Source organism: Drechmeria coniospora, chromosome 03, assembly GCF_001625195.1.
Source record: "Drechmeria coniospora strain ARSEF 6962 chromosome 03, whole genome shotgun sequence".
In the NCBI taxonomy this organism is placed as follows: domain Eukaryota; kingdom Fungi; phylum Ascomycota; class Sordariomycetes; order Hypocreales; family Ophiocordycipitaceae; genus Drechmeria; species Drechmeria coniospora.
In genome coordinates this window covers 4504782-4532742 of record NC_054391.1, presented here as the reverse complement: position 1 = coordinate 4532742, position 27961 = coordinate 4504782, and the positions used below count along the sequence as shown (strand labels likewise).

Genomic DNA, 27961 nt, shown 5'->3' with positions numbered 1-27961 from the left:
ATTGATAAACATCAATAATAGCCTGGCAATACCTGCATAGAATAATTTAACAATGCTTCGGAAAGGCAATTAGGCCATGACGAGGCGGTAGTTGTAGCAGTCGTATGGGTCACAGTTACTCCAACTGCTTGCCTTCGGCGTCAAGATAAAGCTGAACTTGCGCCCTGCCATATATATTACTGTATTGGTACGACGACGAATTTTTTATATGGCTTTCATAATGTGATAATATTAATCGCGACCCTATATGAAATGGCTAGCTACGAGGGTTGGTTGGCCGGCTTCATCTGTCTTCGTAGTCCGAATAGCTCAAGCATAGCGCACAACTTCACCAATAGTATCAGCCGTTCCAAAATTGTTCAATTTTAATAGGAAGTCTGTCGACCCAAGCCATTGAAGAAGAGCTTTACGCCAACCCGCTCGTGGGGAGAGACTGACCTATTGCGGCGCCCGGGTGGGCTCATAATGCTGAATAGGAAATCCCGCAAATATAGCTGCATAGCTTCATTCTATTGCCATACTATTTAATTCTACTCTGTAGTTCTTGTAGACAGTCGGGTCTAACTGCCATCCCGACGGGTTCCATGTGCCACCAGACCCCGAACGTCAGCCTGACTATGCATCACGAAAGACCTCAATTTCATCTCCCACCGGCTCAATCAACAAAATAATTCCTTCATCAAATGTCACCAAGAGCTGTGGCATGTCAATCATGCAGCCAACATCATGCCCTGGTCTTGTCCACTTACCTGCAGCATAGGCCAAGAACCAGGTCAACGACGCGCCCCCATCGAGCCATTGAGCATCAAAAGTACTCGACGTGAAAAACTCCCACGCTTTCCTCGGCGCAACGGTTGCGTAGCTGGCATATATTATGCCCTTCCAGGCGTTGCGTACATCGTCTATCCGACCGTTGCTGAAGAACGCCTCCCATTCTTCCTCGACAAAATCCCTGCAGCGAACGAACGGCGTCGGCGGAAGGATGGGGATCATGTGTATTCCCTGGATTGCCTCAATCCTCGGGTCAAAGTACGTCGTATGGTCAATCTTGTTTTCAAACAGGATTCCGGCCACCTTGTTTCCGATGAACTGCTTCGGCTGCACCGTGTTGCTCTTCTTGTACAGGTAGTAATTTTGCAGGCTGCGAGAGAGGATCGCGAGCTGCAGGTTGCCCCTGGTACCGGCGTAAGTCAAGTGCCGACTGGACAAAGGATGACTTTTAGGCAGCCGTGCTTACCTGGCTTCGAGATCAGTATTGCCACTCACCTGCCCCCACATCTTGAGGGCGTACGCATGCATCATGTCTTCCGAGCTCGACTCTTGGTCCTGCAGCAGGTTAGCCCGAGAGTTCGACTTAGCACGAGATCACGAGTCTTATACCTTGCCATCCGCCGCGGCATAGAGACCATGAGCCCAGCTGTGGCCGTGATACCAGTCGAAGCTGCGCCACATGGGAAAGTAGCTGTCCTTGCGGCTCGGGTTCGCAACATCCCTCGCCAGCATGTTGACATAGTCCGCATTCGCTTTGGCCCAGTCGGGGTCCAGGTGGCCAATGGTCGCCGCCGCCAAGATGTGGTAGCCGTAGTGGAAATGGTGATCATTGTAATACGTGTTGCCAAAGTCGACGCCCGCATCTCCTGTGGAATAGCTCGCCGAGGAAACAACACCACCCCAGGCAGCTACATTTCTGTCAGACACCCTTCAAGGCAGCTTCTGTATCGAGCCTACACCTACTTTCGCGCACCAACGGAAACTCCTGCTTGTTTGCCGCGAATATGTCAAAGGCAGCCTTCAGCTGACCCAGGCCAGTCTCCGCCAGAGTTTTGTCTCCGATGAGGCGGTCCACAACATACATGATGGTGGCGAACTTGGCGAGTGCCTATGCTCAATACGTTAGCCCACGGTTGCTCCGGGCTGAGGCCTCCTCAAACAGACCTTGCCGCTAAAGTACATCGAGTTGAGGTTCGACTGCGCAATCATGTTCTGCGACACTTCCTTGGCAGCAGCCGCCCGTATGGTGCGCTTCGCCCGGTCGGACAGTTTCTCAATGCTCCCTTTCTCGGGATGCCAGGGGGCGAAACCTACATCGACGGGCATTCCAGGCTCTACCAGCGTCCACCGTACTCCCCTGACCAGCGAGGCCATGCCCTTCGTCGTCGTCGGAAGTTGGACCATCTGGGTTTGGCCCCTGGTCTCATCGTCGAAGGAGTCGATGTGATGAGGCAAGGCATACATGTACAGGTGGCCGGACTGGTGACCACCCCTACTAAAATTGAACGAATAGGTGCCCTCGGAGCCGGATGCCGTGCCAGACAAGCTGAGCGTGAGGGGATATATTCCGGCCCCGTCGTCCAACATGGCTTCTGACCCCGGGGTAGCAGGGTCCTTGCATACTTGAATGATGCCGTGGAATGGCTTCGTCGCTTCGGCGAGTCCATTATTGATCACCGCAAGGTCGAGGTCATCGCCCTTTGTTCTCCATGCGTACACACGCCACAGAGTTCCATCCTCCAGGTGGAAGGTGAATTTGGTCACGTGCTCCTTTGGTTGCCGGATTACTTGACTCACAGTCCTGAAGAAGACGCCTGAGCGAAGGACTGGGGTGGCGCCGTCGTACTGGGCGGTGATGTAAGCCATCCCCTGGACCAGGGGGAAGGAGATGGCCGGGGGTGAATCACGATCCTTGCTGAGGCTGACCCTGGCGGAAAACGCGGTGATGCTGTCGACGGCGAGAGAGGTATCGTTTCCCAACTCCTTCGCCGACATCACCATCGACTGGATTCCGACGGGATTGAGGTAGTACGCCGCAGCGCCGTTGTGTCGTTCTTGTCCGAAGACACGCTGGTGAGGCTCAATGTGAGAGCATGACAGACCCCAGCTCGCCGTCACGCCCTTGCCGCCCGCCCATTGCACCGAGTAGGGGAAGGTGTAGGTGGGGCCGAGCTGATCCCCGAGGAAAAAGTTGGAGTAAAATTTGTTCGTCTGGAGAGGCGCCTGCGACTGAATTCCTTTTCGCGGAACAGGGTGATCGTCCCGAACGGCAACGCTGGAGGGCGGGGCCTTGCAATCGATAGGCTCCGCGAAGATGTCCTGCGAGACCATGGTGGAATTGAGCGTCGAGGATGGAATAGCTGCTGCGTAAGAAGGACTATGGATACTCGTTGTGATGAAGGTGAGCAGGAAGTATCTTTCATATACGAAGGTGGAGTTGACGGAGCGATAAATTGTGACCGTGGGCCGCTTGATATCGCCGGCCGTCGAGTTGGAGGCGATACCGGCCTTGGGTGCCTGGAATTCGAAAGCGCCCGTGGCGATGTAGTTCAAATTTCGGCCGTTTGCCGTCGCGGGCCCGCGTTGTTCGAGACTTGATAGCACCGAAGGCGACGGGAGTTGGTCAGCGGTGCTGGGTGAGATGAGCGCCAGGGCCGAGCTCTCCTGGGCGTTTCCGAGAAATGTCACTGGAACGATGAAGCATTCGGTACAAGTTAGCACAAGTGAAACGAGCAGTGGTAAGTGATGGAAGCCCATGGCGGAAGACAATCTCGGCTCCGAAGGCGGCTCCCGGGAAGGTGGTAGGCCGCTTGGCAGGCCAACCTGGGGCTCTGGAATCGGGGACGAGGGAGAAATCGGCAAAAGAAAGGGCAGATTGGCTCGCTTTTATGCATTCCATGGTAGATTCCATGTTGCCACAGGCGAAGCGATGCCGGAGGGAGTTCCCCCATGTTTAAAATTTTCCCTTTGAAGCGGGCTGATGATGGCTGATACGTACCTTGTTGATTGAACCTTGGTGACTCAACTCAGATGGCACGCTAGGTGATTAGCTTTGGCGGAGCAGATGGAAGCAAGATGGCTGCAGTGCGATATAGGAGACGTAGGAACGGATCGAGAGGTTGAGCAAAGAAAAAGGTGTAAGGAGGAAAAGAGCTGCGGAATCTGGAGATGTTACCAGCGTGGTTTGAGCTGCGTCGTAATCGTATATATGCTCCAGCAGGCAGGCACGCTCGATAACCGACCGAACCTTCCGACTGATGCTTCCGAACGTCCATTCGACTTCGGACACGCAGCAGCAGCACATCACACGTCAAGGACGCTAGCCGCATGCACCGTGACGCCGGCGACTTGCCCGCTCTCACGAAATTCTTCCGCGTGGTCAGAGGCTGGAGCTCCGTCTTTCTTCGGCATCGTCCATCTTCCATGGCTTGATATCGAATGGCGGTGGGCCATGTGTGTAGTTGGTCGCGTGCTCACGAGATCTGACGGTGGGGTGGGGGGCAGTGGGCGGCAGAGTCAGCACTTCAGACGCAGCTGACGATGGCAAACGGCCAGATAGCGTAGGACGACTATCACAGAAGACATCTCCGTCGTCTCAGCCATCGTCTTTTCGGTTGTCTCAGGACATGCTCAGGCTCAGCTCCACGAGGCTCTCGCTCTGCACGGCAAGGACGCAGCAGTGGAGGGTGGGGGCGAGGGAGGGATGAGGGAGGAAGGAGATGACAGTTGGTATTGTGGTAATCAAGCAGACAGGGTATCGGCAGTCCAGTGCGCTCCCGACGCGAGTCGCAGTGGCCCCGGTCCAACTGAGGTCATATACAATACAGATAGGCAACTTCTCCGTCACAAGCCCAGGGCGCTATACTTGCCCTTGACAGCTCCATCTCGAATCAACTCTTGCACTGCCCCAAGCGCATCGCGCCCTCGTTTCTTATCCTTTGGCTCCCCTGCAGACAGTGGCATTTGTGCCTTCATCGTTCGGACGGCGGTACGTTCGGACATTGTTGTCGCAAGCCACCGCTTCGAGCCCTCGCCCGCCGCCTCGCATCTCTCGGCCTCCTTGCGACATCTACGCACCTCCCGGAGGCTGAGAACCCAGGGCGTGTCGAGGACATCTCGGCGGAATGTGCCTCTCTTTTCCCAGAGCGTCACCTCCTGCGTCGTACCTCTCACGAGAAACATCTTCTCGATCTTGATCTGCCGCTCGTTTCGGAAGGTGGAGAGGCTGCCTTTGACGTCGACGACGGCACCAACGTCGATGTCCGGGTACAGCGATGGGCCATCGGCATCCTTCGTGGCCGCCAATGACACCAGCGCCTCGATGCACGCGGCGCTGCTGTCGTCAATGGTGTAGACCCTGCGGCCCGCGTACTCGTCGATGGCGACGACGACGCCGACGATGCGCACCCATTTTATTGGCAGATTTCGGTGAAAGTAGAATCCCTCCCCTAGAAGCCCCATGTCAGCCCGTTGTGCGTTGTTATTTTTATTCTTATTGCCATGGGCCATTGCCCATTCCATTCTTCACCTTCAAAGCCGGGACGCTGGTCCAAGGCGTGGATCTCGCATGCGCGAAAGAGACACCATTTGTTGACCGTGGGCGACAGGTGGAAGCAGTATCGGGGGTAAATTTCGGCCTTGGCTTCGTCCTTCATGGCATGATTGAACCAGTCGCTGCGGGCCAGCCTGCGATGCCCGAGTGTATGGCCACCGTGACGTTGATGTTGCTACATGTTCGTTGACGTCGACGGACTGGCGCGAAATAAATGTTGGTCGTTAGCGCATTATTATCAGCTGGCCAAGGCTGAGCAGTCGACACCCATAGTTGCCCCGCAGCGATGTCTCAGCCTCTGCCGTGAATCCTCACGCAGCTGGTCCGAACTCCTCCTTTCATCCAAGTCCCGACGAAGAGTTGTTACGAGGTATTCCTACATGTACTCCATACGCCGTACCCCGTGCAGTGATTGTCATATATCATTCCATGGACAATTACGCATCCGTCACCCATAGACAGTTGATGCGCGCCCAGGTATTCATGTGCATCTACAGCATGTTCGCCATCGATCCGGCCCATTGTCCCGCCCATTACGCCATGTCAAAGTATCATCATTTATTTCTTGGACCTCTTGGCACCCTTCAGCCGCGATGCGGCCGCTTGGAATGCTTCCTCCGAAGGTTCGGTTTCCGCCCCTCGTTTGCCCTTCTTCGCCCTCGGCTCCTTGGCCCCATACTTTGCTGCCAAGTTGTCGAGGAAGTTGGCGGATCGATCCTGCTGCCTCTTCTGGATCAGAGCAGCGAGGCCATCTTCGGAGTTCTTCGAGTTCTTGTTCCTCTTGACTCCGAAAAGCTTGTCATGGACGCCAAGCTCTTTGGCGTAATCTTCTGCCTCGTCCGCCTCGGCCATGGCCGCCTTTACTCGTGCCGCCCGCTTCTTTTTGCTCTCCTTGGTGTACGCGCTGAATGCCGGCACGTCCTCGCTCTCGATGGCCTCGTCTATTATGCGGCGGAATCTCTCGTCGTCCCGTACAACGTCGCTGAGGATGACCCTTTCGTACACCTCGTCCATGGCTCCTTCGCACTCCTCGTAGGCGACAAGCACGTCATCCTTTTCCTCCTCGGATCCTTTGTACTTTGCGGCAAACTTCTCGATGGCATCTGTCGAAATGGCATCTTTGAACTGATCGCGGTAATAGTCGCTCCAGTTAAATCCTTCCGAGTCGATGACGGACTCGGCCGTGGAGCCCGTGGAATCGTATCGCTTCCGCCTCGCAGGGTCCGACAGCACGGCATACGCAAAGGCTATCGACTGGAACCGGCCGTGCGCAGCGGCCTTTTGATCATCCGGTACTTTGTCTACGCCGGTCGGTCAGCGTGAGTCTCCGTCAATGATTGTCAGCTAGGCGCAGACGCCTACCAGGGTGGTTCTTGAGGGCTGCCTTGCGGTAGGCGCTCTTGATCTGGTCGGGAGAGGCATCTCGGTCAAGGCCAAGGATTTCGTACGGCTCAATGGCCGGTGGTTCATTACCCACGGCATCGCCGTAGTCCGACATGCTTGTCTATCGTTGCAATGCACAGACCAGAATCGATCGACGTACAGTAGAGTGATGTATGGTTTCGTCTTGGTCCTAATCGCGTGCGACGCGTCTAGCTTGCGTGCACTAATTTAATTGATACAGCACAGTACGGAGTACAGGTACTCTGTGCAAGTTCCAATTCAGGTTGGGTGGGGCGGAGCACAACACACAAGTACATGTACTTAATGTTAGTACTCCCTAAACGTACTCACGAAGGTGCTTGTACCTGACTGCTCACTTCACGGAGTAAGTACTAATTACAGTACTTAATTACCGGTCCGTACTGTACTGGTGATTAACTGTGCTCTGCTGTCTCTACTAACTAATACACGTACACTAGCCACTAATACATGCAGCATGAGTGCCTTGCCTTGCCGTCAACCCCCTGCTCCATGCCACCACCTCCCACTTCGTATTCCGCCGCTGATTGTGTCAGAGTCGCTGGCAATTCACCCCCTTTTCCTCACTACTCACAATACCTCTCCGATCTCCGCCTCCTCGTGCCTCACCGCCATGGAGCTTAGGACGGGCGAGATTCACCGGATGATTATGCAACAGGCTCTGGAACTGGCCCAAAAATCGCCTCCCAAGTCAAGCAACTTCCGTGTCGGTGCAGTCTTGGTCAAACTCGATGGCGACAAAGGCTACCAAGTCACGGCAGAGGGGTTCACCCTTGAACGCCCTGGAAACACTCACGCCGAGGAATGCTGTCTATTGAAGCTCGCCGAAGAAAAATGCACCACCGAAGAAGGGCTTGCTGAAATCAGCATGAGTCCCCATGCTCTGTACACGACCATGGAGCCATGCTTCAAGCGTCTCAGCGGAAAGCTGCCTTGCGTCGAGAGAGTGCTTCGGCAGAAATCATGGATCAAGCACGTCTACATCGGCGTCGTGGAGCCCGAAACCTTTGTCGGCCAAAATTATGGCCGTCAAATGCTGGAGGAGGCGGGGATTGAGGTCTATCACGTTGCCGGCTTGGAGAGGGAAATTCTTGAGGTTGCCACTGCAGGCCACGTCTCAGATTAGTATATGGATAAAACAAGAAGAAAATAAAGATACCCTCACCACATCCACACTTCCATGGCATCGAACGGCAGGCCACATCGCAGCCTACACGAAGGACAAAACAAGAAGGAAATAACGATAGCGTCACCACATCCACACCTCCAAGGCACCCAACTCCTCGCCAATCTATTTATGCTGTGACAAACTCATTTGCCTGACCACGTCAATGAACCCCTGAATAAACATTCGTGGTAACTCTGCCATGCCGGGATCATGCTGGTCCTGAATAATCATGTCGGATGCCTCGATATAGCTCTTGACGAATGAACTCCACACACTTCTCTCGATGCTGGAATTTCTTAATGGCCTCGGAATGTATGGGTCGTTGATGATTGCAGCCTCAACAGCTTGATTGACACCAGCTGCATCCATGGTAATGCTTCGCACTTGATTAAAATCCAGGACCCAGAGTTGTGTAACTCTCTGCGACAAGTCTTTAAGTGTATAAGAGGATGGCGAGCCTTGAATTGTAGTTTTTGCTGTAGCGCTGCCAAGAATAAACTCAACATCTCGGGCATCTGTCATGGCCGCCCAATGCATAACTGCCATAGCAATGCCCATTCTGCGAGCCATCCCATCAACGTCAAGTTGGATGCTATGCATCATACCGAGATGCATTTTAAAGTTCCGTAGCGAGAAGAATTTTCCTATTCCTCGTCCTGCCATTGAGCCTAGGTAAACCCGGATCAGGCAATCCTTATTTGCAACTGCGCAAAGTGCCTCGGCTTTAATTTTTTCGCTGCAATACTTGTCGATCAGAAGTTGTCGAACAGGTAGTGGAAGAGGTAGGATTCTTTCGGAGATCAGAGCGCCTGTCGGGAAGTAGCATAATGCTTCGGCAGCTTGAGTAAGGCTAGGGCGTTGGCTGAAGAACTCTATATTGCTTTTGGGAATAAAGTCGATGCATTCGGGGATTCCAAGTTCATTAACACTATACTTGTTGAAGTAGCGGGCAATCAACGAATGCTTTTCGTAGTCATTCCGCAAGGCATCGTCGTCGCCACTCTTTGCCAGTTTGAAAACAATTAATTTCCCATCTTGGGCAAGAATAGTGCCATAAGCACCTGCGCCAATCTTTTTAAACGATTCAGTACCAATTGTTTGAGCCTGGTTGTGGCGTTCCGCGGCGGTAGATAATGTCGAGATCGGGTTGCGAATTGAAAGCATTCTTTTCAGCTCACTATCGGCGAAGTCGAGATTGGGCTGGAGAGCTGTGGCATTTGGAGAGGCTTTGCCGTCAGCGATAGGATCCAGCAGACTGTGAAGCTCAAGGTTTTCTGCAACATCGGGGGCAAAGGTTGGCGAGCCAGAGACTGCGGCAGAATCGGATGAGGATGAGGCATTCAGCCGTCGTCGATTAGTTGGTGTTTCGGAAGTCATCTTGCCCGTGTGATCGATCGGTCGTAACAGTTTGGCTTATTGTTTCGAGTGGATGGAAGTAGATGGAAACAAGAGAACGCATAGGAAAAGTGGGAAGGCGTTTATACGCAGTTGCTCGCAGGCAGGAGTAATGCTCCGTCGCGGCTGCCTATTCATAATATTCAGCGCAAACTTTGGTTAGCAACTCTAGAGTGCGTACTTATTTAGGCTAGAATATCCCCCAATCATAGCTCCCATACCACGCCGTAAGTGGCAGATTCTCCCTTCTCATGGCTGCCTTTATTATTGAATAGCGAGGTAGTGCAGCGCAGTGGGCGAAGTTGTACGGTCACTTCCGAATGTCGCATCATTAGCAAGATCATTCCTGTTCTGTCTTTATAGTTATCGCTGCACGATTTTTAAATTCTCGTTATGGATGGGTCAAATGGGTTGCCAAAATCATGGCCGTCAAATGCTGGACGAGGAGGGGATTGAGGTCAATTACTTTGCCGGCTTGGAGAACGAAATTCTCAGGTTACAACTGCAGGCCACGCCTTAGATAAATATATAGGTACAGCAAAACAAAGATAACCTCACCACATCCACACTTCCAATGCAGCCACCGCCTTGGCTAACTATGTCGTAGCATGCTTGTTCGCTTCTGCATTGATAAGACCCCGAATAAACAGCCGTGGTAACTCTGCCATACTTTCATCATATAGGTCCCGGATAATAACATCGGATACCTTGATATAGTGCTTGACGAACGAGTTCCACACACTTCTCTCAACGTAGGACTTTCGTCGTGGCTTCGGAAAGTGTGGGTCGTTGGTAATTGCAGCCTCAACAGCTTGATCGACACCAGCTTTATCCATGGTAATATTTTTTACCTGGTTAAAATCTAGGAGCCAGAGTTCTGTAATTCTCTGCGAGCAGTCTTCAATTGCGCCTTGAACTGCTGCGCCTTTCGCTGTTGAGCTGCCAAGAACAAACTCAACATCTCGGGCATCGGTCTTAGCCGCCCAATGCATTACTGCCATTGCATGACCCATTCTACGAGCCATGCCATCCACATTAAGTTGGATGCGAGCTAGCATACCAAGATGCATCTTAAAGTTCTGCAGTAAGAAGAACCTTCCAGCTCCTCGTCCTTCCATAGAGCCTAGGTAAACCCGGATTAGGCAATTAATATTTCCAACTGCGCTAGTCGCCTCAGCTTTAATTCTTTCATTGCAGTATTTCTCGATCAAAAGTTGTCGAATAGGTTTTGGAAGGGGTAGAATTCTCTCAGAGATCAAAGCGCCTGTCGGAAAGTGGCATGTACCTTCAGCTGCTCGAACAAGGCTCGGACGCTGGCGAAAGAACTCTGTATTGCTCTTGGGAATAAAGTTTATGCAGTTGGGTATTCTAACTTCGTTAATAATGTATTTCTTAAAGCTACTAGCAATCAATAAATGCTGTTTGTAGTCATTCCGTAAGGTATTATCGTCGCCACTCTTGGCCAGTGTCAAAACAACCGATTTACCATCCTGGGCAAGAATGGTGCCAAAAGTACCTAAGCCAATCTTTCTGAACGATTCAGTACCCAGTGCTTGAGTGTGGGTATAGCTAGATGTTGTCGAGACCTGGCTATGAATGGAAAGCATTCTTTTCAGCTCCAGGTCGGCAAAGTTGAGATTGGTCCGGGGAGCCATAGCCATGGACTCGGAAGAGGCTTCGTCGTCAGTGATACGATCCAGCAGACTGAGGTCGTCGAAGTCGAAATTGGTCTGGGGAGCCCTGGCTTTTGGAGAGCCTTCATCATTGGCGATAGGATCCGGCATATTCTGAAGGTTTACGTCAGTGTTTGCCGCAACAGCAGACTCGAATCCTGCCGAGGAAGTCATTACTGCATTTGCTGAGGAATCAGAAGAGGATGAGACGTCTCGCAGTCGTCGATTAGATGGTGTTTGAGGAGTCATGATGCTTGTGTGATTGGTCGTAGCAGTTCAGGGCTTTTTTGTTGCAAGATAAAAGAGAAGGTTTGGGAGAGTTGGAATGTCTTTGCATGCAGGCTTCAAGAGTACACGCAGGGTACGTACTCGGTGGCAGAAGTTGTACTCTGCAGTGGCTGCCTATTTATCATGTTCGGTGCAAACTTTATAAATGCTACCTTAGGCTGAGTTCTTATTTGGGCTCTGATCGGACGAGGTTCCTAAACTCCAGCTCATGGTTTCAATTCCAATTCGAGTGAAAGGTGAGTGGTAGATTCGTCCCCTTGCCTCCAATGGCCGCGCCCGTTGTCGCATAGTGGAGTGGTACAGCGCAGTGGTCGAAGTTGCACGAGCACTTCCGAATGTCGCGTTATTAGCAAGATCATTCCTATTTCTCTGTAGCTCTATCTGCACTGTGTTGTCAATTATCATCGCATAGGGGTCGGTCGATTGGGTTGATGAAACGGCTGGCTAAAGCTTCGATGTCTTCATATACACACAATACAACTGCTCTCGGGCATATAGTTCGAATTCTTCATTAGCGAACCCTTCCATTGTACGAACGTCTGACTGGTCTTGGGTTTCTTTGGTAACAACGAGATGGACAAGAGCATTACGTATGGTAATCGCGTGATTGGCTTGTTCATTCATGCATATAGATGAAGGTGCCTGCCAAGCACTCCATTGCAATCGCTGGAATAGGTCAACTGCAATGAGCGACACCACGAGTAGGGAAAAAAAACGAGAGCGCCGATACAAGGCAACATCCACTACATCGAGCAAATGATTGTTACCATAAGAACTCCGTAATTATATGTAATAATTACATGTACAGGTAAAGTTAAATGTACATGTATAATCGGAATGATCCACTTCCAGACATTCTTCTACTCAGCAGATGTAGGGTAGCGTCATTTCTGGCACCTGCAGTAAGACATGAGCAAGCTAGCGACAGGACTACCTCCTGTAGCTGACAGTAATTAATACTAGTATGATCGCTTTGAGCACTCTCGGTCAAGGCAGGGAGGGTGATGTGGTGGTGGCTTGATTACAAGCACAAAGTAATAATACGGAGCACGTAGCAGTTGTACTTTGGTCTTGTACAGTGTACAGAAGTAAAAATATGCTGAATGCACACTGTACTCTTGATAGCGAATTGAACGACGGCGCAATCTTGCCAGCCCTTCTCCCTCGGTCAACCATCCACTTATTCGCGCTTCAAGCACGCAGCGAATGATGCCCGCTATGAACGTACGGGTTCCTGATGAAATATCCATGCGCAGATTGGCTGACGCCCCCTCGCAGGAGTCGGAGTATGGCACCCTTAGCCAGAGCCCCTATGGGATCTTGAGGATTCTAGGCGGTTGGGGAAACGTGAGGTACGGGAATAGTCCTCACGGCGCTCATGATGCGTACATTGTAGCACCACGCGGCACCACATGGCTGACTCATTTCCCCCACACAGCGGGCCTGGACTTGTGTGAGTGCCGTCCTGCGTGGGCCGCCAGACATGGTGATGGTGGTGGTGATGGGTATCTAATGCACATCGCGAACAGCATGTTCCGCAGCATGATTGCGGGTACGTCGACGGCCATGATATTTGGCATCTCGGCCGGCATGGCTGGGAGCTTGATATGGGGCACGGCAACGCTGCCATTCGTCATCTTCTCGTCCGTCGGCTTCGCCCTCGGCAGCTTACGGTGGTATGCGGTCTCGACCCAGGAGGCCCTGTTGCAGCTGCGACGGTACCCATCTCTTCTACGCATGCACATCATCGCCAACTATCCCTGGGTACCCGAGTACTCGTATCGGGATCCGTCATGGTTCACGCCGCGGAACTTCGATGCAAACTGGGTCCAGAGGAGTGTGCTCGTCGCCAGCTGGCTGTCGGCTCAACCGGCCTTGGATGATGTCCACAGCCAGGTCGAAGCGGCTTTGGTGCAAAAGTATGTGGATGGAGTGCCAGAGGATGAGGATCCTGGCCAAGGTGGAGCGGAGGAATAAGGGCACCAGCAAGGGGTGATGAGGGAGGGATCCTTGGCAGTCGGATCGCCTCCATTTCTTAAGAGCATTGATCACCACGAACATCTCTTCCATGCTTCTTGTTTTGCAGGGGACGAAAGTTGATTGAGTCTATGGAGATTGGCGGCGCATGAAAGAAATTCCATTTGCTGCGGCGAATTGGTCACTGTGCGATCGAAGCGTGGCCTACTGGGGAGCGAGATCACGTCACGTGCCCCCCTCCTTTTCACGAAAACATATTCCAATATTGCCATGGTAGCCTCGTTGTTAGACTTTGTGCGAGACCCTCTGTTTTGACACATTCTCCGATCGATGTGCAGGGGAGGAAGAAACGTCATGGTGACAGCACCTAGCAGCCTGTCTCCTGGGTAGTGATGCGGTAGCGAACAAGCTGCGAGCGTTGGAGGATGACGGTAAGCTTTGCGTCCAGGAACATGCTAGCGTTCATGAGCACCATGAGCCCAGAAGGTGTCATCTTCATAAGTGGTTGATGTCTTGCAGACGGCTGTACGAGCAACTTGCAAACGGGCTCCAGCTAAAGGCCGAGTTGGGACAAGGAACGGACGCATCTTCATTCGCACACGCGGGCTCCATGTGCCAGGATGCAGTTTGTTGGATGGTAGATGGCAGACGCGATGCTTTTCTTACTACTCCGCGCCTTAGAATGTTGGTGATATTGACGCACTCTTTGCTAAATAGATGTACTTAATGCATGGTATGAACTCGACTTACTATTCACGTAGTAGTACGGAGCACTCGATATTAATACCCCATAAGTGCTGCTTTTGCCGTCGAAGCAGGTTAGAGGTACGGAGTACGGATTCAACACCACCAGCAAGAACAAGGTGAATACAGTGTACGGAGCATTGCCTACTAACCCGGTTGGTACGGTACAGTAGTAATACCTGCTGTGGTAGGCCAGGTCTGTTTGATAGGCACCAACTTGCCCACGTACTTACAGTACCTTTACCCAGGTACAGTAAGGTGAATGTAGGTGTAGGTACTAATAGACCGTGCCATGACGTGCCAGGCGCTTGATGTTTTGAATAGCGCAACGTGTGTCGCCTTCCCGCTCTCCATGCTATTCGATGCGTGATGCAGGAACAAAGTCATATCAGGTCAACAGGTGTACAAGGGGCTTGTCTACGCTATATCTTTGGCTTCAAGTCCAAGTGCTTCAAAAAGTCATCGCCCACTGTCGTCTTTTCGAGTGGCTTCAATCTCGTCCACTGCTCGAACTCGTCCTCATCGGCCGACCAGCGGCGTATGATTTGGGCGGCGAACTCGGCCGCCTCCGCGGCGCAGTAGCCCGGGTCTTCCATCGGCAGCAAGTGGCCGTAGTGGGGATTGGTGACGGATTTAACGCTGGCGCCACCTCTCGTCCCCGTCGCCGCCGTTCTCTCGTCGCAGAGATCAGGCGGCGACGTTTCGCTCTTGCCCCCGATAATGTACAGGACGGCGGATCGCAATTCGGCTAGGTGGGCAAATGTGAGGGCGCTCTCGGCGCGGTAGAATGGAAAGGTACGGACGTTGGGGTGGAGGGTGGTGTCGAGGTCGGGAACCTTTTCCGGGTGGATGATGCGGTTTCCGTCGACATCGTACGCGTCCCAGCTGGGGCGCAGATAGGTAAAGACCTCCTGGTGCTTGGAAGTGGTGAGCATGACGTCGGCCTCGGTGCCGGGGACGGGGCAGAGGCCGTGCTCGATCCACCTGTCGAGGACGCGGGGATCCCACGACTGGTAGAAGGGGCTTCGCTGGAACGAGTCGGCGGCGGCGCGGCGCGAGGGCCAGCGATCTCGACGGCGAATGCTCCGGCCGGCGGGTCCCTTCACGATGTGGGAGGGCTTCGAGTCGAAGTAGCCGATGACGGGTTCGAGCAGAACGAGGCCTGCGAAGAGTCGCGGGTGTAGGAAGGAGGCGTGGGTCAGGGCGCAGGCGCCGAAGGAATGACCGACGGCGAGGAGCGGAGGTGGTGGCCGGAACAGGTTGATCATGTGTATGATGTCGCGCGAGAGATCGAACCAGGAGGCTGGAACGAGTCAGAGGATGCTGACCGAACAAAGGATGCGCGGGAGGTGTCATGTATACGGTCGTTGCCTAGCCTTCCCTCGTTGAGAAGGCCGCTCTGCCCTTGCCAGGCGGCATCGAGGATCCAGATGCCGCGGATGCGCAGCTGACGGCGGCGGGCCTCGTGATATAAATCATCCCACAATGGCTCGTACACTTCCTGTCGACGTTGAGCCTTTACTCCAGAGACGGACGGAGGTGGAGGAAGAAAAGGAAGAATGGTGGTGGAGGGAACGGAAGGTGAAGAGGACGAGACGAGAAGGATGAAGATGACGGTGACGAGGAGGACCACGGGGACAGAAATGAGAAGCGGACCTTGACGAAGCCGTTGGCGTGGGCAGCGATGATGGTGAGGTCACCCTTCCGGGGATGGGGGTTGTCCTTGGGCACGTACTGCTTGACAGCTAGACGCAGCGTTTCTGCCTGCGAATTACTCGTGGCGCGGGCGAATTCGCGAATGTGGGAGGCATCGATGGTGTGCTCTATAACGTGGTAGAGCGACATTGTGCCGTTCGGGATGTGCAGGGGTGAATGGATGACGGGGATGGAGAGCGCATGTGTGGCGAGCAAGCAAGGAAGTTGTCCATGGTTCATGAACCGGCTGGCCGATGGGCGGTGATGCTCGGAAATAATTATGGGGTAGCTTGATTCATGAGCCTCGGCTAGAGCCGCTGGTCCTTGCTCGATTTGCCCTCGTCGATGCTTGTACTTAAGTACTTGCATGCACTTGTAGTACAAGGAAGTACAGTATTGTACAGTATTAGTTGTACTGTAACTAAGTTCGTTGTACTCCGTACTCCGTACTTACTGTGGGCGTACATGTATACACGTACATGTACGGAGTATACATGTACATGTACCGCAATAGTTGATTTGCATGTACCAGCAAGTATTCCCAACCTGTACACCACATGTCTGTCCTTCGTAATCTGGAGTACGGAGTACAGTTCTCACACCTGATTACCATATGCCTTCGATGTGGCAGTCTTTTGTCAGTCTTCTTCCCTGCACAACCTCCCGTTTGAGCGACATCTCTGTGATGCTTGCACCCTCATAGGCGTCTCCCCTCTCAAACAGCCATAGGAATGTCGCAACACACCCACAACCGCACCCTACTCCAGATCTCGCACATGGCTTCCATTCTCCAAGAACCCTCCTGCAGCGGCCCGTCTCTAGGCCTCGCCGGGAAGTTCACATGTCCAGCATTTAGGACCGTGAAGACGGCGCAGCCGACTCGGAGCATCACCGCCCGTCTGAGCCGTCCTCCTACACCGCAGATGAGAATTCGTTCACCGTGGCCCGAACGGCTCCTTCCTCTAGCAGTTGGTGCGCTCGTATATCGGCTACATTGCAGTTGCCAAGCAAGTCCTTCATGTTTCCGAAACATTCATATCAAGATCACGGCCCCTCGGAACGCATCTGCATGTGCCCACGGCACGGAAGTGTTGCACTCTACTTGACCTTATTACTCGACATGCTTGCCATGAACTCCGTACTGGGTAGGTGTCCTCGTACATGTGGTATTATCGCGAGGCACGAGGTGCATGCACTACTACTACCGCATCTGCACCTGGCTCGTAATACGACTTGCGACGAATGTGCCCGAGCCGTGAGGCCAAGTCGACAGGGGGCCTCGGACGCGGCCTGAGCTCGTTTGGAGACCCACCCGTTATTCCTTTCGATCATCGCAAAAGTTCCCGAAACCCGTACAGGTATTATTCTGCAGATGGGTAGGCAGGCAGCTGTTTGAGAAACACTTGTCCCCTGTCACCTGCCGATGGACATGCCGTTTGTCGAGTGGATGTTGTCATATCCGCCCCATGCCGACGACGAAGCGCACGCAGAAAGCCCTTTCACTCATTGGCCGCTACCGACATACGACTTTGGTTCCGTCGGATAGTTCATGCAGCAATCAGCTTGGCCTACAGCATATGTGGAGATGGAAAGCTGCCCAGACTTGGGGACCGACCATCCGAGATGCCGCACGTACACGATGAGACCGAGGTGTACATGTGCGCGAGGTGTACGTGATGAGTATGTGAAGTATGGGACCCCTGCGCAGGCCGATTGTTTCCTGGATCTCCTGGATCGATAGTAGGCGTGGGAGTCCATGTTCAAGATGGCTCACCCGTTCAACTTGCTACTTCGATGCCTCGTACAGGTTTGCTTGTTGGTTGCGCCGGCAGCGGCCACGAACGACGCTCATCACAGTCCCCTGGTGACTGTGAGGAATGGGACGTATGCTGGAGTGCACAGCCCTGGCTACCGCCAGGACTTTTTCCTGGGAATACCCTACGCGCAGGTAAACATCCCAGCTTCATCCGTGGGAAACCGACACTCACAGGCCTTCCAAGGTTCCTGGTCGATTCACCGTTGCCAAGGGCCTTCGTGCTTCATGGAATGGCATTCGCAATGCCGGCAAATACCCGCCGCACTGCGTGGGCTATGGATCTGATCATGTTGGATACGAGACCTCGGAAGACTGTCTTTTTCTCAACGTCATCCGCCCGGCAGGAGTATCCGCCGCAGCGAACCTGCCGGTCGCCGTTTGGATACACGGTGGTGGCCTCTTGGTCGGTGGATCGGCAGACAAGAGGTACAATCTATCCTTCATCGTCGAGCGCAGTGTCGATATGGGCACCCCCATCATCGGCGTCAGCCTGAATTACAGGCTTTCCGCCTACGGATTCCTACCTGGAAGGGAGGCTCTGAACGCGGGCGCAACCAACATTGGCTTCCGGGATCAGCGTTTGGCCCTGCGGTGGCTTCAAGAGAACATCGACGCCTTTGGCGGCTCGCCGGAGAAGGTGACCATTTTTGGCGAAAGTGCCGGTGCCGAGAGCGTCTCTGCCCAAGTGTTGGCCTACAACGGTGAGTGATGGCGGCGTGACGAGCTCGGGATGCAGCAGGTCTTCTCTGACGGACTGTAACAGGGCGAGATGATCAGCTCTTCCGTGGAGCCATCGGCCAGTCCGGTTTTGGGTCTGTCATTCGGAGAAGCCCGTACAACGGAGGGTTCAACGAGACGGAACGGCTGCAAGCCTCGTACGACAACCTTGTCAGCAATACATCCTGCGCGAGGTTCATCGGCACGGCCGAGTCCTTGGACTGTATTCGAAAGGCGCCCATCGATGAGCTCCATCGGGCACTCAACGGCTCCGACTCTGGTCCGTGGCCCCCCACGCTGGACGGCGATTTCTTCCGGGACTATACCACACACCAGCTACGCAAGGGCAATTTCCGCAAGGTCCCGGTCATGATTGGCATAAATACGGACGAGGGGGGCAACTTTAGCCTCGACAATGGAAAGGTCGACACCGACGAGGATGTGCGAAAGCTTCTTTGTCGGCTCCTTCTATCGAAGCAGACGGAGGACGATGTCGATGCACTTGTGAAGGAGCTCATGCACTTGTACCCGAACGTGCAGTCTGTCGGCATTCCTTCGCTCATCCGGTGGCCTCACGTCATCCAGCCGAATGATACCATGGCCCAGATGCTGGGCGCGCAGTACCGGCGCATGGCTGCCATATACGGGGACATGATGTTCCACTACGCGAGGCGGAGGGCGAACTTGGCCTGGTCCGACCATGGAGTGCCGAGCTATTCATACCGCTTCGACGTCCTTGTCAACGGTCAAGTGCCGTATTTCGGCTCCTCTCATTTCCAAGAAGTACGTCGCCACCACCACCACCACTCGCTGCCTGCCTGCCTGCCACCCCCAACCCCCCCTCCTCCCCTTGTATGAGTATCCAGGCTGCAGCATCTAACACATTCGGCCAGGTGGCCTTTGTCTTTCGCAACTGGAACGCCGATGGGTACGACGTCAATCCTTTTGGCGGGGACGACACGGAGTACACGGCCAAGGCCAAGGCTCTCTCGACGACGATGGCCACGGCGTGGATCAACTTTGTGAATCATCTGGATCCGAACGGCAAGGATGGTCTTGGGCTGGCCAACAATGACGTCTGGCCCAAGTACGACCGACTGACCGGTAGTGGCGTGGGGAACAATATTGTGTGGGATGTGAACGGCAATTACGTCGAGTTGGACGACTGGCGATTAGAAGGAATGAACTGGATGATTACGAATGGGCTGTCGGTCTTTGGAAGCTAATGAATGGACCACGGATCGACACACAACGAGCAGAGCAACGATTTTCCTCGTACTGGGATTGAGCGCCGAAGAGTGTCCAAATCAAGACGTATTGTGTGTCGGAGAAGCTGCGACTGGTGGCTGAACGGAACTTCTGAAGGGTAGACCCGGCCTTGTACCTGAATCTTCCAGAAGCTTCCCAACTCAAGGCTTGTGCTTTCCCGTTTAGAGAACGACTTGTGCATGAACTATGACGTGGCACAAACCAGCTGCTGGGGCAAGTACGGCCGCGGCAGGCGCAGCTGGCGGAATTGGGAGGATCTTGGTTTGTAGCGCTGGCACGACGTGCAGGCGTCGAGGTTTGAGCGTCCGTGGCATGGCAGAGCTTACGGTAACATCCGGCTCGTAATTTGTGAATCAAATACATAATACAGCCTCCATTTATGTGTAAGACGTGATGGGTGTCCGCAAGCCGTCGAAAACGGGTTGGAAATCTCAGCAGAGGCGTGTCGCGGTGGTTCCCTCCCGCGGCCTTCGTGCCCCAGCGCACTACGTTGATCTCGCCATATTAATTTTTCATCGAATCAACTCTGCACACTCTTTGAAAGTGCAATAGTCATCAAATATAAGCGTTGTGCCATGAAAATTTTGTCACTACAGATGATTTATCTGTTCCCACCTATTCCTACTCTACTACTGCCCGTGGTCGCCTGTGGTTTGATGCCCGCCCCCATACATTATCACACACCAGTATTGTTACTGCTGCGTCCACCAGGGGTTCGCACTAACCGGAACAGGCTGAAATTCAACCTCACTTCACGCCCGAGCCAAATCTGCACACTGTCCATGACTACGAACATACATTCCACGCATTCTATTCGCGAAATCTTTTTCCGTACATTTGCGCGATATCTCTTAGCCGGAAGACGAGGCACCCCTCATTTCCTCTCAATGCCTGCCAAAATAATTATTCTCGCCGGTGCCCCCGCTCCGTCGACGGTGAATCTGTCATCTTGCGTCGACGACATTGGCAAAGCCTCGCGATGCTTTGACGCGGAAGGCGAGTTCGAGCGGCGAGATTCACGCCCCGCCTGGCGGTCCTTATCTCTGATACGAAAGCCTCTCCACACGGGCTTCAGCTTGGTTCATGACGTTCACGACACACCCTTTCAAGGAAGCGCCACCTTCTTCACGACGGCCGACGTGTGCGTCGAAGGCTCCCGGCTACCTCCGGGAAGCGATGCCGATGCAGTCATGGCACAGTTCTTTGAGCAGACCCTAGCGGAGCATGGGACGGACTCTTCGCCCCCGCCGGAGGATAGCTTCGCGACGGACGACGCAACGTCGATGCTGACGGCGTCCTCTGCCGACATCACTCACACCTACACGGATTCGATGCCGCCGCCGCCGGCCCCGCCGGCCCTATCCGACCTAAAGGACGTTCCCGCCGCGAGTCGCATCGCGGCGTTGCAGCCACAGACGCTGACGCTGAACCTCATCGTCGGCGTCATCTCCATCGCCCAACCGCGGACCGTGACGACGCGCTGGGGCAAGCCCCTCTCCCTGGTCGAGGTCCTCGTCGGCGACAACACGGCCACCGGTTTCGCCATCACCTTTTGGCTGTCCAGCGAGGACGCCGACAGCAGCGTGCTGAAGCTGAGGAGGCAGGATGTCGTGCTCGTGGAGAAGGTGGCGCTGCACGTCTTTCGGGACAAGGTCTACGGCCAGAGCCTACGCAGGGGAATGACGCGCGTCAGCCTCCTGTGGCGACAGGACGGGAGCGGGCGCTACTCGACGAGGAGCCTCGCCAGCAAGAGGATGGCGGCCGCGGAGCGTCCACAGCAGGAGAAGGCGCGCCTCGTCAAGGACTGGGTCCTTTGCTTCGTCGGAAGGGATTCGGGCGCGACGACGAGGAGGAGCTTGCGCAGATCGTGGAACAGACCTCCAGACGACACGCAGTAGACGCGAGCGTGCGGACTGCAGTCAAGCAATCCGACAAGCCCAGCCGACGACTGCTCTCCCTCTCGTGGTAGCCTAGCCGGGACACAGGGGACGGCGAGAGCGAAGACGAGCACACTCTCGGCCCTGCGAGAGGATACGACGACGGACATGGACTGCATGAATGAATATTGGTGTTGGCTATCCAATGCGTTGCCGTTCAGCCGTGCCATCCGATCACAACAGGCTACGCAGCATCGCACCGTTGGTGGCCAGCATGATTCGGCTGCGTTGGCGGGTTAGCAAAGCGGCAGCCGACGGCGAGGCGGCCAACGTCCGCAGTCCAACGAGAGCGGGCCTTGCGGAGAAGCGAGGAGAGAGGCCGAAGCACGGCAGCGGAGCATTGGTGTGTGGGTTCCCGCAGGCATCTTCGGCGAGGCACGTGGAAAGTCAGGGATTGATTCTACAGTACTTGGAAGCCGAGACGTGCCAAGTACGCGCGAAAGTAAGTACAAGTACTTATTCGCCGAGGCCTGCACGAGCGCGTCATGCACTATAGCAGCACGTACCGACCCGACAGGGATTCTCGCCGTTGGCCAGTTGGTGGTCGCCCAGCGGCGCAGTGGCTTCCGCCCGCGAAGGTCTAAATTTGTACCAAGATTGCTCGTCTGGTCCCGCTGACGGGGCTCTCTGCATTACCGCCAAGGGAAGGGAGAGGAGGGGTCGGCACGTTGCCCGATGTCCTTTCGCCATAATACCAGACGGATTAATGCATGGTGTAATTCCTCTGTACGTACTCCGTAAGTACAGTGCACTTACACCTACAGTACAGCACTCCGTACTGCCACCCCTTTACCACGAGGGTGCCGTTGTGGTTGCTCTACGGTAGCACCGTGGGTGTTGGTGTGAATGAAACAAGCACCAGCTCTTTGACGACCGTTACTCCGCTGTGCAGCAGGGTACCCTTGTGGTACCAGCACCACAGTACGTACTATGGCACCGAGCACTTTGCAGGCACCGTACCTACAGTACGGAGTAGTGGTCATTCGTTTGGTGGCTGGCACGTCCAGATCGATGCCCGTGCCTGTTGGCAGTTGGCCAAGTCGTCGGCACAGCACACGGATGCCAGCACACGGATGCCGATCATAGCATCGCAAAAGGGACTGGCGTGGCCAACGGATTGACTGGCCTATTCTTTCGGACTTGACTGAAACATCTCCTCGGCGGCTTCCCCGTCTTCTTGGCGAACGCGGCACGTCGGTACTTGGACCCGAACCAACCCAAGCCTGCTCGCCTTGGCGACACAAGGGCGCCCAACGTGTACTGTACGGTATTACATCCAAGTACCTAGTAGTTGTGCATGCGTGTACCTGGCATACATGCAGTGCTGGACAGCAGGTCCTCGCACTGTTGCCAGTACTATGGCACATGCGTTGGTGCTGCCATGGAGCCCGTGCAGTGCCGTCTATCCGTGAACGAACGCGGCATACTGGGGGCAGAGCAAGCTCGAAATAAAGTACGAAGCAGCCGTATGGTGGTAGGGATGGAACCTCTTCGTTGAACACCTGAGAAATTCCTGCTGCGCTCATGACGACCAAGGGCTGGCTGACCCGTAGTTCGTTCTACTAATCGGCAACCACCAGCAGCGGCATGCATGAACCCCCACCAACGTTTCAGCAGCACGTGACGCACGGGGCGAAACCTACCATTCCGCCTAGCTTTTAGGTGTCGTAGTATGCACTTTGTATGGTGGAACCTTGGTAGGTACCTACCTTAGTACCTAGAACCTGTACTCAGTATTACTCACAGCGTGCTAACGAACCGTTTACCGCTGCGCTTGCAACTTGCTTGCACCCAACGCTACTACCTAGGTAGGTACGTACCAGTAGTCATCATCTTCTCCCAGTGCTGGCCCATCCTTGCTTGTACCTGTGCCGGCATCTCCCTACCCCGTTTCTACTTATCTCGCTTCGTATTTGTTGGAGTCCTCCACGGCATCCAAGCCACCGCCCAGACCAGTAATGGGTCCGTCCGACGATGCCGATGCGACGGATGGATTTCCGTCGTGCTTTTATCCGAGGCAAACACTGGCTACCGCCGCATGAGACGGTCGCATGCTGCTCGGTGGACGGCTCGAAACCAGCCCAGCTCGGTGGCCCAAGAACGGGTTTGTGCCCGGGGCGATGCAGAGCCATGGTCTGCTTGATCCTGTTCTTGCACATCCACGTGCCAGCTGACCGAGGAAAATAAAGATACGTGTACACGCACATGCATGGGAGCTTGTTCAGGGTGCGAGCAAGGCCGCTCGTTTCGGGGGAGCTGTCGACTCGCCGCCACCGTGGGCGTACTGGATACAGCGTACAGTTAGTTGATCGGCCAGCGAGATCAAGGTCCCCTCCCCCAGTCGAGGATCCAAGGAACGAACCTACATCTACTGCTGCTCCGCGCGGGAGCATGCCGTCCCGCAACAGACACGGAGAAGCGGTGAGCTCCATCGCACCTTGTCCAGCCTCACCACCGCCCCAGGCCTCCGCGCGAGCCCAGCAGGTCAGGGAGATGTCGGAGAGCTGCTGGGTACCGAAGATAGCACTCGGGGCAAGAAATGAAGTGTACTTCGACGTGGGAACAACATGCATGGAGCCTGTTACTTCCACCAAGTGCCAGGTCCTCCCCGCCGCCCATCAAGAATCGAGCATCAGGCGTCTTGCCAGGTGCTGGAAGACTGGTACCCTGGGCGCTGCACAGCACATGCGCTTTGGCACAGTCACCTTGGTACCCGCTAGGTACTACCTAACCTCTAGGTAGGTACCTACCGTAATTAATTAGCACCCATGTGTTATTACTAGGTGGCCTCGCCGTGGCAAATGCCGTGGCGCTCTGTCCTCGTTCTCCTTCGGCGCCAACGAATGCCCTGGAACTTGGCTTCTTGTGACCAGTCATCCTTCTGCCGCAACGCACGGCATCCACAAGCACCGCCAACAGCAGCCATGGCCACCTGCAGATGCCTACCGTACTTAGGTACCCGAGACACGAACCTCCAGCACTCACCAGTGCACCCACAGCGTCCACCATCGACCTCCTCCACTCTGTGCTGTGCTCGTCATGCGTACAGTGCTCCGCCAACTCGCCAATGGCGTCCATTACCGACGTAGCGCGGAGTAGGTGTACATGCCGTTACTAGCGGTGTCTGGTGCGAAATGTCGTACCTCTGACTAGCTAGCCTCCCCCCGCCGCCGCCGATGGGTAGTACGGAAGGGGAACAGTCCAAGCCTATCCTGAATCTGTGTCCCATCCATCACCTTCACCACGCGGAGACTCCTCCTGCATCTTTGTTCTTTCGAAATCCCCCCCTCCCCATACAGATTACAATCAATGCAACCGAATGCCCGACGCCGGTAAATGACACAAGCCTCCACCATCAACGTCATCAACCCCCTGCACGACAAATCTTGTCAACAACCTCCTGCACGACAAATCTTGCGCCAGCCGACGGGCGGTTCCATCCATCCTCCCAACCTGCACATTCGTTGGTCGTGTTATCCACGCCCACCTCAGCTCGGCCGGCACTCATCCGTCATACCGTCAAACAACCCCCATCGGTGGTGCACTCTCACCCGTCCGCCGAGCCCGCGCTCGTCTTGTTCGCGCAGTACCGGTCGATTTTCTCTCAACGACCGCATACGCACACGACTCCCGTTCAGACGGGCCGAGCCTACAGTTCTACGCACTCCCTCTCGACTGCCATCCGCATCCTGACAGTCTTCCTCCCCGACGTCGACGCCCGTCATTCACGACACGGCAAACGACCGGCCGACCGATTCCACGCCTCGCATCGAACTACGGCAACAGTCGCATCTCCCGCTGCCCGTCCGATCGTCATCCCCAGCATGCTTCTTGTCCTACCGACCCGATAGTCTTCATCCCACCCATCACTCTCGCCGCTCGCTATGGGCAACGGCCAAGGAAAGCCCGTTGACCTCAGCGGTGAAGGTATGTATCGCTGACAAGCCGATGCCCGTCCTTCCCGCCCTCCCTGCTGCTAGGTGCTGCCCGGGGCAGTCGATCCCGTCCGCCGTCGAGAGGTGAGCCCCGTGCTGATGTGCCCATGGGCTCGCAGTCAACCTCAATCATTTTCGTTTGTTGAGAGTCGTCGGTCGTGGTGCGTTCGGAAAGGTTCGCATCGTCGAACGTAAAGATACGAGCTTGTCCTTTGCTCTCAAATACATCCGCAAGGATGAAGGTACGCCCCGCCATCTCCCCCATCCTATCATGTCCTGCCCTGTCCTGTCGATCTCTCGTCGGCTCGCCGGCCTTTCCATCCGCCCAGCACCACGCCCGGGGCTGCGATGCTGATGGATGAGTTGGGTAATATAGTCGTCAAGTCCGAGAGCGTGCGCAACATCATCCGCGAACGGCGGATGCTCGAGCATGTCAACCACCCATTCATTTGCAACTTGCGATACAGCTTCCAGGACATCGAGTACATGTGCGCTCCTCTTGCCAACTCGCCTGAGCCGATCGATTGAGCGTTTGTCATGGCTGAAACATTTGTCGCAGGTACCTCGTCGTCGATCTCATGAGCGGCGGCGATCTACGATTTCACATTTCCCGAAAGACCTTTACCGAAGAAGCTGTCCGCTTCTGGATTGCCGAGCTGGGCTGCGCATTGAGATACATCCACGGCCAGGGTATCATCCACAGAGATGTGAAGCCCGACAACGTGCTCCTCGATTCCGATGGCCATGTTCACTTGACCGACTTCGTACGTCCGCCCTGCCGTGCGTTGCCGTTGGATCGTCTTGCAGTCCTGACCATGTCGCCCAGAACGTTGCCTCCGATGTGATTACCGGCAGGATTCTGACGAGCAAGTCAGGCACCCTCGCTTACCTGTCGCCAGAGGTTTACTCTGGCAAGGGCTACGACATCCGCGCAGACTGGTGGTCGCTAGGTGTTCTGTTCTACGAGTGCATCTATAACAAGGTGCGTTGGCAATTGAACAGGGTCCGAGGCACCAGTTCCTCCCCGTCATGGTGACTGATTGTTTCTCTGCAGCGTCCATTCGACGGGAGCAATGAAGCTACGCTCAGCCAACAAATACAAAAGACGGCGCCCAAATATCCCGTCACCCAGCCGCCGGTGTCTCTGCCTTGTCTCTACGCCATCCGCGCCGCCATGGACCCCAGTCCCCAGACACGCCTTGGCAGCACGTGGGAGAGCTTCATCTACCACGACTTCTTCAAGTCGATCGATTTTGATCTGCTTGAGCAAAAGCGCATCGAGCCCATCTTTGTTCCTTCCTCCGACAAGACCAACTTCGATGCTACGTACGACTTGGAGGAGCTTCTACTCGAAGAGGCCCCCCTCGAGGCTCGTGCAAGGAGGCAAAAGCCTCGAGAGCCATTAAAGGAGGATGCAACAGACCAGGAGATCAGAGAGGATGAGCTCTACCGCATGATTGAAAGGGATTTCCAGTCGTTCGACTACACCGTGGCCGCCTACATGAAGTATTATAGCCCAAACCCCATGCGACGCATTTGTGTGCTGATCGTTTCATGCAGGATGACCGAGGCAAATCAGGAGCTGAATTACGACAACCAAGCAGGAGCCCCCAGCGGTGGACCCCATGCTCTCACGACAGGCGCCGCGACACCTGGTTCGGTCAGAGCCGACGGTCGGCTCGTCAGCCAGCCGCTGGCTTCCGGACAAGTGTCCAGCTCCGAGAACAGGCAAGCCCAACCATCGAGAAAAGCGCCGCCGCCGCCTCTGCAGTACCAGAGCGGCTATGTTTCAAAACCTTTGCCACCAACTAGCAGTCGTGTAGCGAGCCCGACAGGCGGCGTGCAGGTAACCCTGGATGGCGGCGGCAGTTGGTCTGAGCTCGCTCGTCAAGACAGCACACTCCCGACCGACGCCAACTCGGCTGCCAACCCCAAGAACGAAAGCTCCGGCGGCGTCTTTGGCTTCCTCAAGGGAAAGAGAGGTCGGAACAACAGTCCGAAGCCGCGGGAGCGGGGTGTGCTCGGCAAAGAAGGCGCGCGAGTTGTCATTAGCTAGTCGACCTATCTTGGCCTCGCAGCTCAACTTTGCATTCACCTTGCCCCGCTGGCAAGTGTTGCTCATGGCGATGGACGCCGCTGACATGTGACGACTTGCCCTCGCTTGCAACCTCTTCTGTCAAGCGACTCCAGGAACCCGACCTCGTTGGGCGGAAGAAGCAAGGAATACGGGAGCACCTAGTTGGGCCGACCATGTCGGGCATTATCCGCCATTTTGTTGGTGGCAGATGATACCGTACCCCCAGGCATTTTGAACGCGTCTGTTGTGATGCCGAGAAATACTCGGGGGAGGAGAGTGAATGGTGTCCCACTTGATACATTTCGAGCGCGTACAATCGTAGTTTCATACTCTGCACTACCGATCGGTTAGTGGGGAGGGACAATTGTGGCAATGCAAGGGCCACGTAATATCACGATACCCTGGAACATGAATCCATGGCGTGAGGGTAATAAGTCACGAGATAGGAACAATCTTCATTAATACCAACATCCCATGGGAAGAGACAAGTGGAGACTGCGTAACTGCTATGTAGATCAAACGTGA

At 54.8% G+C, this 27961-nt stretch overlaps 11 protein-coding genes across 11 annotated transcripts; 5 read left to right on the top strand and 6 right to left on the bottom strand.

Moving 5' to 3' along the window:
- Positions 1–679: 679 nt before the first annotated feature.
- Positions 680–3528, bottom strand: DCS_06943 (glycoside hydrolase family 81 protein; the record flags this gene model as incomplete). Its single annotated transcript, XM_040804230.1, has 6 exons — positions 680–696; positions 750–1174; positions 1238–1326; positions 1381–1679; positions 1735–1879; positions 1936–3528. The coding sequence occupies 6 exons, from the start codon at positions 3526–3528 to the stop codon at positions 680–682; spliced, it is 2568 nt and encodes an 855-aa protein (XP_040654334.1).
- Positions 3529–4614: 1086 nt separating this feature from the next.
- On the bottom strand, positions 4615–5426 carry DCS_06942 (Protein stn1; the record flags this gene model as incomplete). Its single annotated transcript, XM_040804229.1, has 2 exons — positions 4615–5219; positions 5300–5426. 2 exons carry the CDS (start codon positions 5424–5426, stop codon positions 4615–4617), a joined length of 732 nt encoding a protein of 243 aa, XP_040654333.1.
- Positions 5427–5881: 455 nt separating this feature from the next.
- On the bottom strand, positions 5882–6821 carry DCS_06941 (uncharacterized protein; the record flags this gene model as incomplete). The annotated part of the gene is made up of 2 exons (XM_040804228.1): positions 5882–6624; positions 6686–6821. 2 exons carry the CDS (start codon positions 6819–6821, stop codon positions 5882–5884), a joined length of 879 nt encoding a protein of 292 aa, XP_040654332.1.
- A 537-nt stretch (positions 6822–7358) lies between these two features.
- DCS_06940 (cytidine and deoxycytidylate deaminase) lies at positions 7359–7871 on the top strand (the record flags this gene model as incomplete). The annotated part of the gene is made up of 1 exon (XM_040804227.1): positions 7359–7871. One exon carries the CDS (start codon positions 7359–7361, stop codon positions 7869–7871), a length of 513 nt encoding a protein of 170 aa, XP_040654331.1.
- A 165-nt stretch (positions 7872–8036) lies between these two features.
- DCS_06939 (pre-mRNA splicing factor ATP-dependent RNA helicase PRP43) lies at positions 8037–9290 on the bottom strand (the record flags this gene model as incomplete). Its single annotated transcript, XM_040804226.1, has 1 exon — positions 8037–9290. The coding sequence occupies one exon, from the start codon at positions 9288–9290 to the stop codon at positions 8037–8039; it is 1254 nt and encodes a 417-aa protein (XP_040654330.1).
- Positions 9291–9904: 614 nt separating this feature from the next.
- DCS_06938 (pre-mRNA splicing factor ATP-dependent RNA helicase PRP43) lies at positions 9905–11230 on the bottom strand (the record flags this gene model as incomplete). The annotated part of the gene is made up of 1 exon (XM_040804225.1): positions 9905–11230. One exon carries the CDS (start codon positions 11228–11230, stop codon positions 9905–9907), a length of 1326 nt encoding a protein of 441 aa, XP_040654329.1.
- Positions 11231–12478: 1248 nt separating this feature from the next.
- DCS_06937 (uncharacterized protein) lies at positions 12479–13246 on the top strand (the record flags this gene model as incomplete). The annotated part of the gene is made up of 1 exon (XM_040804224.1): positions 12479–13246. The coding sequence occupies one exon, from the start codon at positions 12479–12481 to the stop codon at positions 13244–13246; it is 768 nt and encodes a 255-aa protein (XP_040654328.1).
- A 1166-nt stretch (positions 13247–14412) lies between these two features.
- Positions 14413–15835, bottom strand: DCS_06936 (uncharacterized protein; the record flags this gene model as incomplete). The annotated part of the gene is made up of 2 exons (XM_040804223.1): positions 14413–15293; positions 15526–15835. The coding sequence occupies 2 exons, from the start codon at positions 15833–15835 to the stop codon at positions 14413–14415; spliced, it is 1191 nt and encodes a 396-aa protein (XP_040654327.1).
- A 1615-nt stretch (positions 15836–17450) lies between these two features.
- Positions 17451–19444, top strand: DCS_06935 (carboxylesterase family protein; the record flags this gene model as incomplete). Its single annotated transcript, XM_040804222.1, has 4 exons — positions 17451–17633; positions 17686–18202; positions 18265–19001; positions 19112–19444. The coding sequence occupies 4 exons, from the start codon at positions 17451–17453 to the stop codon at positions 19442–19444; spliced, it is 1770 nt and encodes a 589-aa protein (XP_040654326.1).
- Positions 19445–20269: 825 nt separating this feature from the next.
- Positions 20270–21456, top strand: DCS_06934 (uncharacterized protein; the record flags this gene model as incomplete). The annotated part of the gene is made up of 2 exons (XM_040804221.1): positions 20270–21112; positions 21163–21456. The coding sequence occupies 2 exons, from the start codon at positions 20270–20272 to the stop codon at positions 21454–21456; spliced, it is 1137 nt and encodes a 378-aa protein (XP_040654325.1).
- A 3852-nt stretch (positions 21457–25308) lies between these two features.
- Positions 25309–27415, top strand: DCS_06933 (protein kinase; the record flags this gene model as incomplete). The annotated part of the gene is made up of 6 exons (XM_040804220.1): positions 25309–25351; positions 25479–25601; positions 25736–25847; positions 25919–26123; positions 26186–26341; positions 26414–27415. The coding sequence occupies 6 exons, from the start codon at positions 25309–25311 to the stop codon at positions 27413–27415; spliced, it is 1641 nt and encodes a 546-aa protein (XP_040654324.1).
- Between the last annotated feature and the right edge of the window lie 546 nt (positions 27416–27961).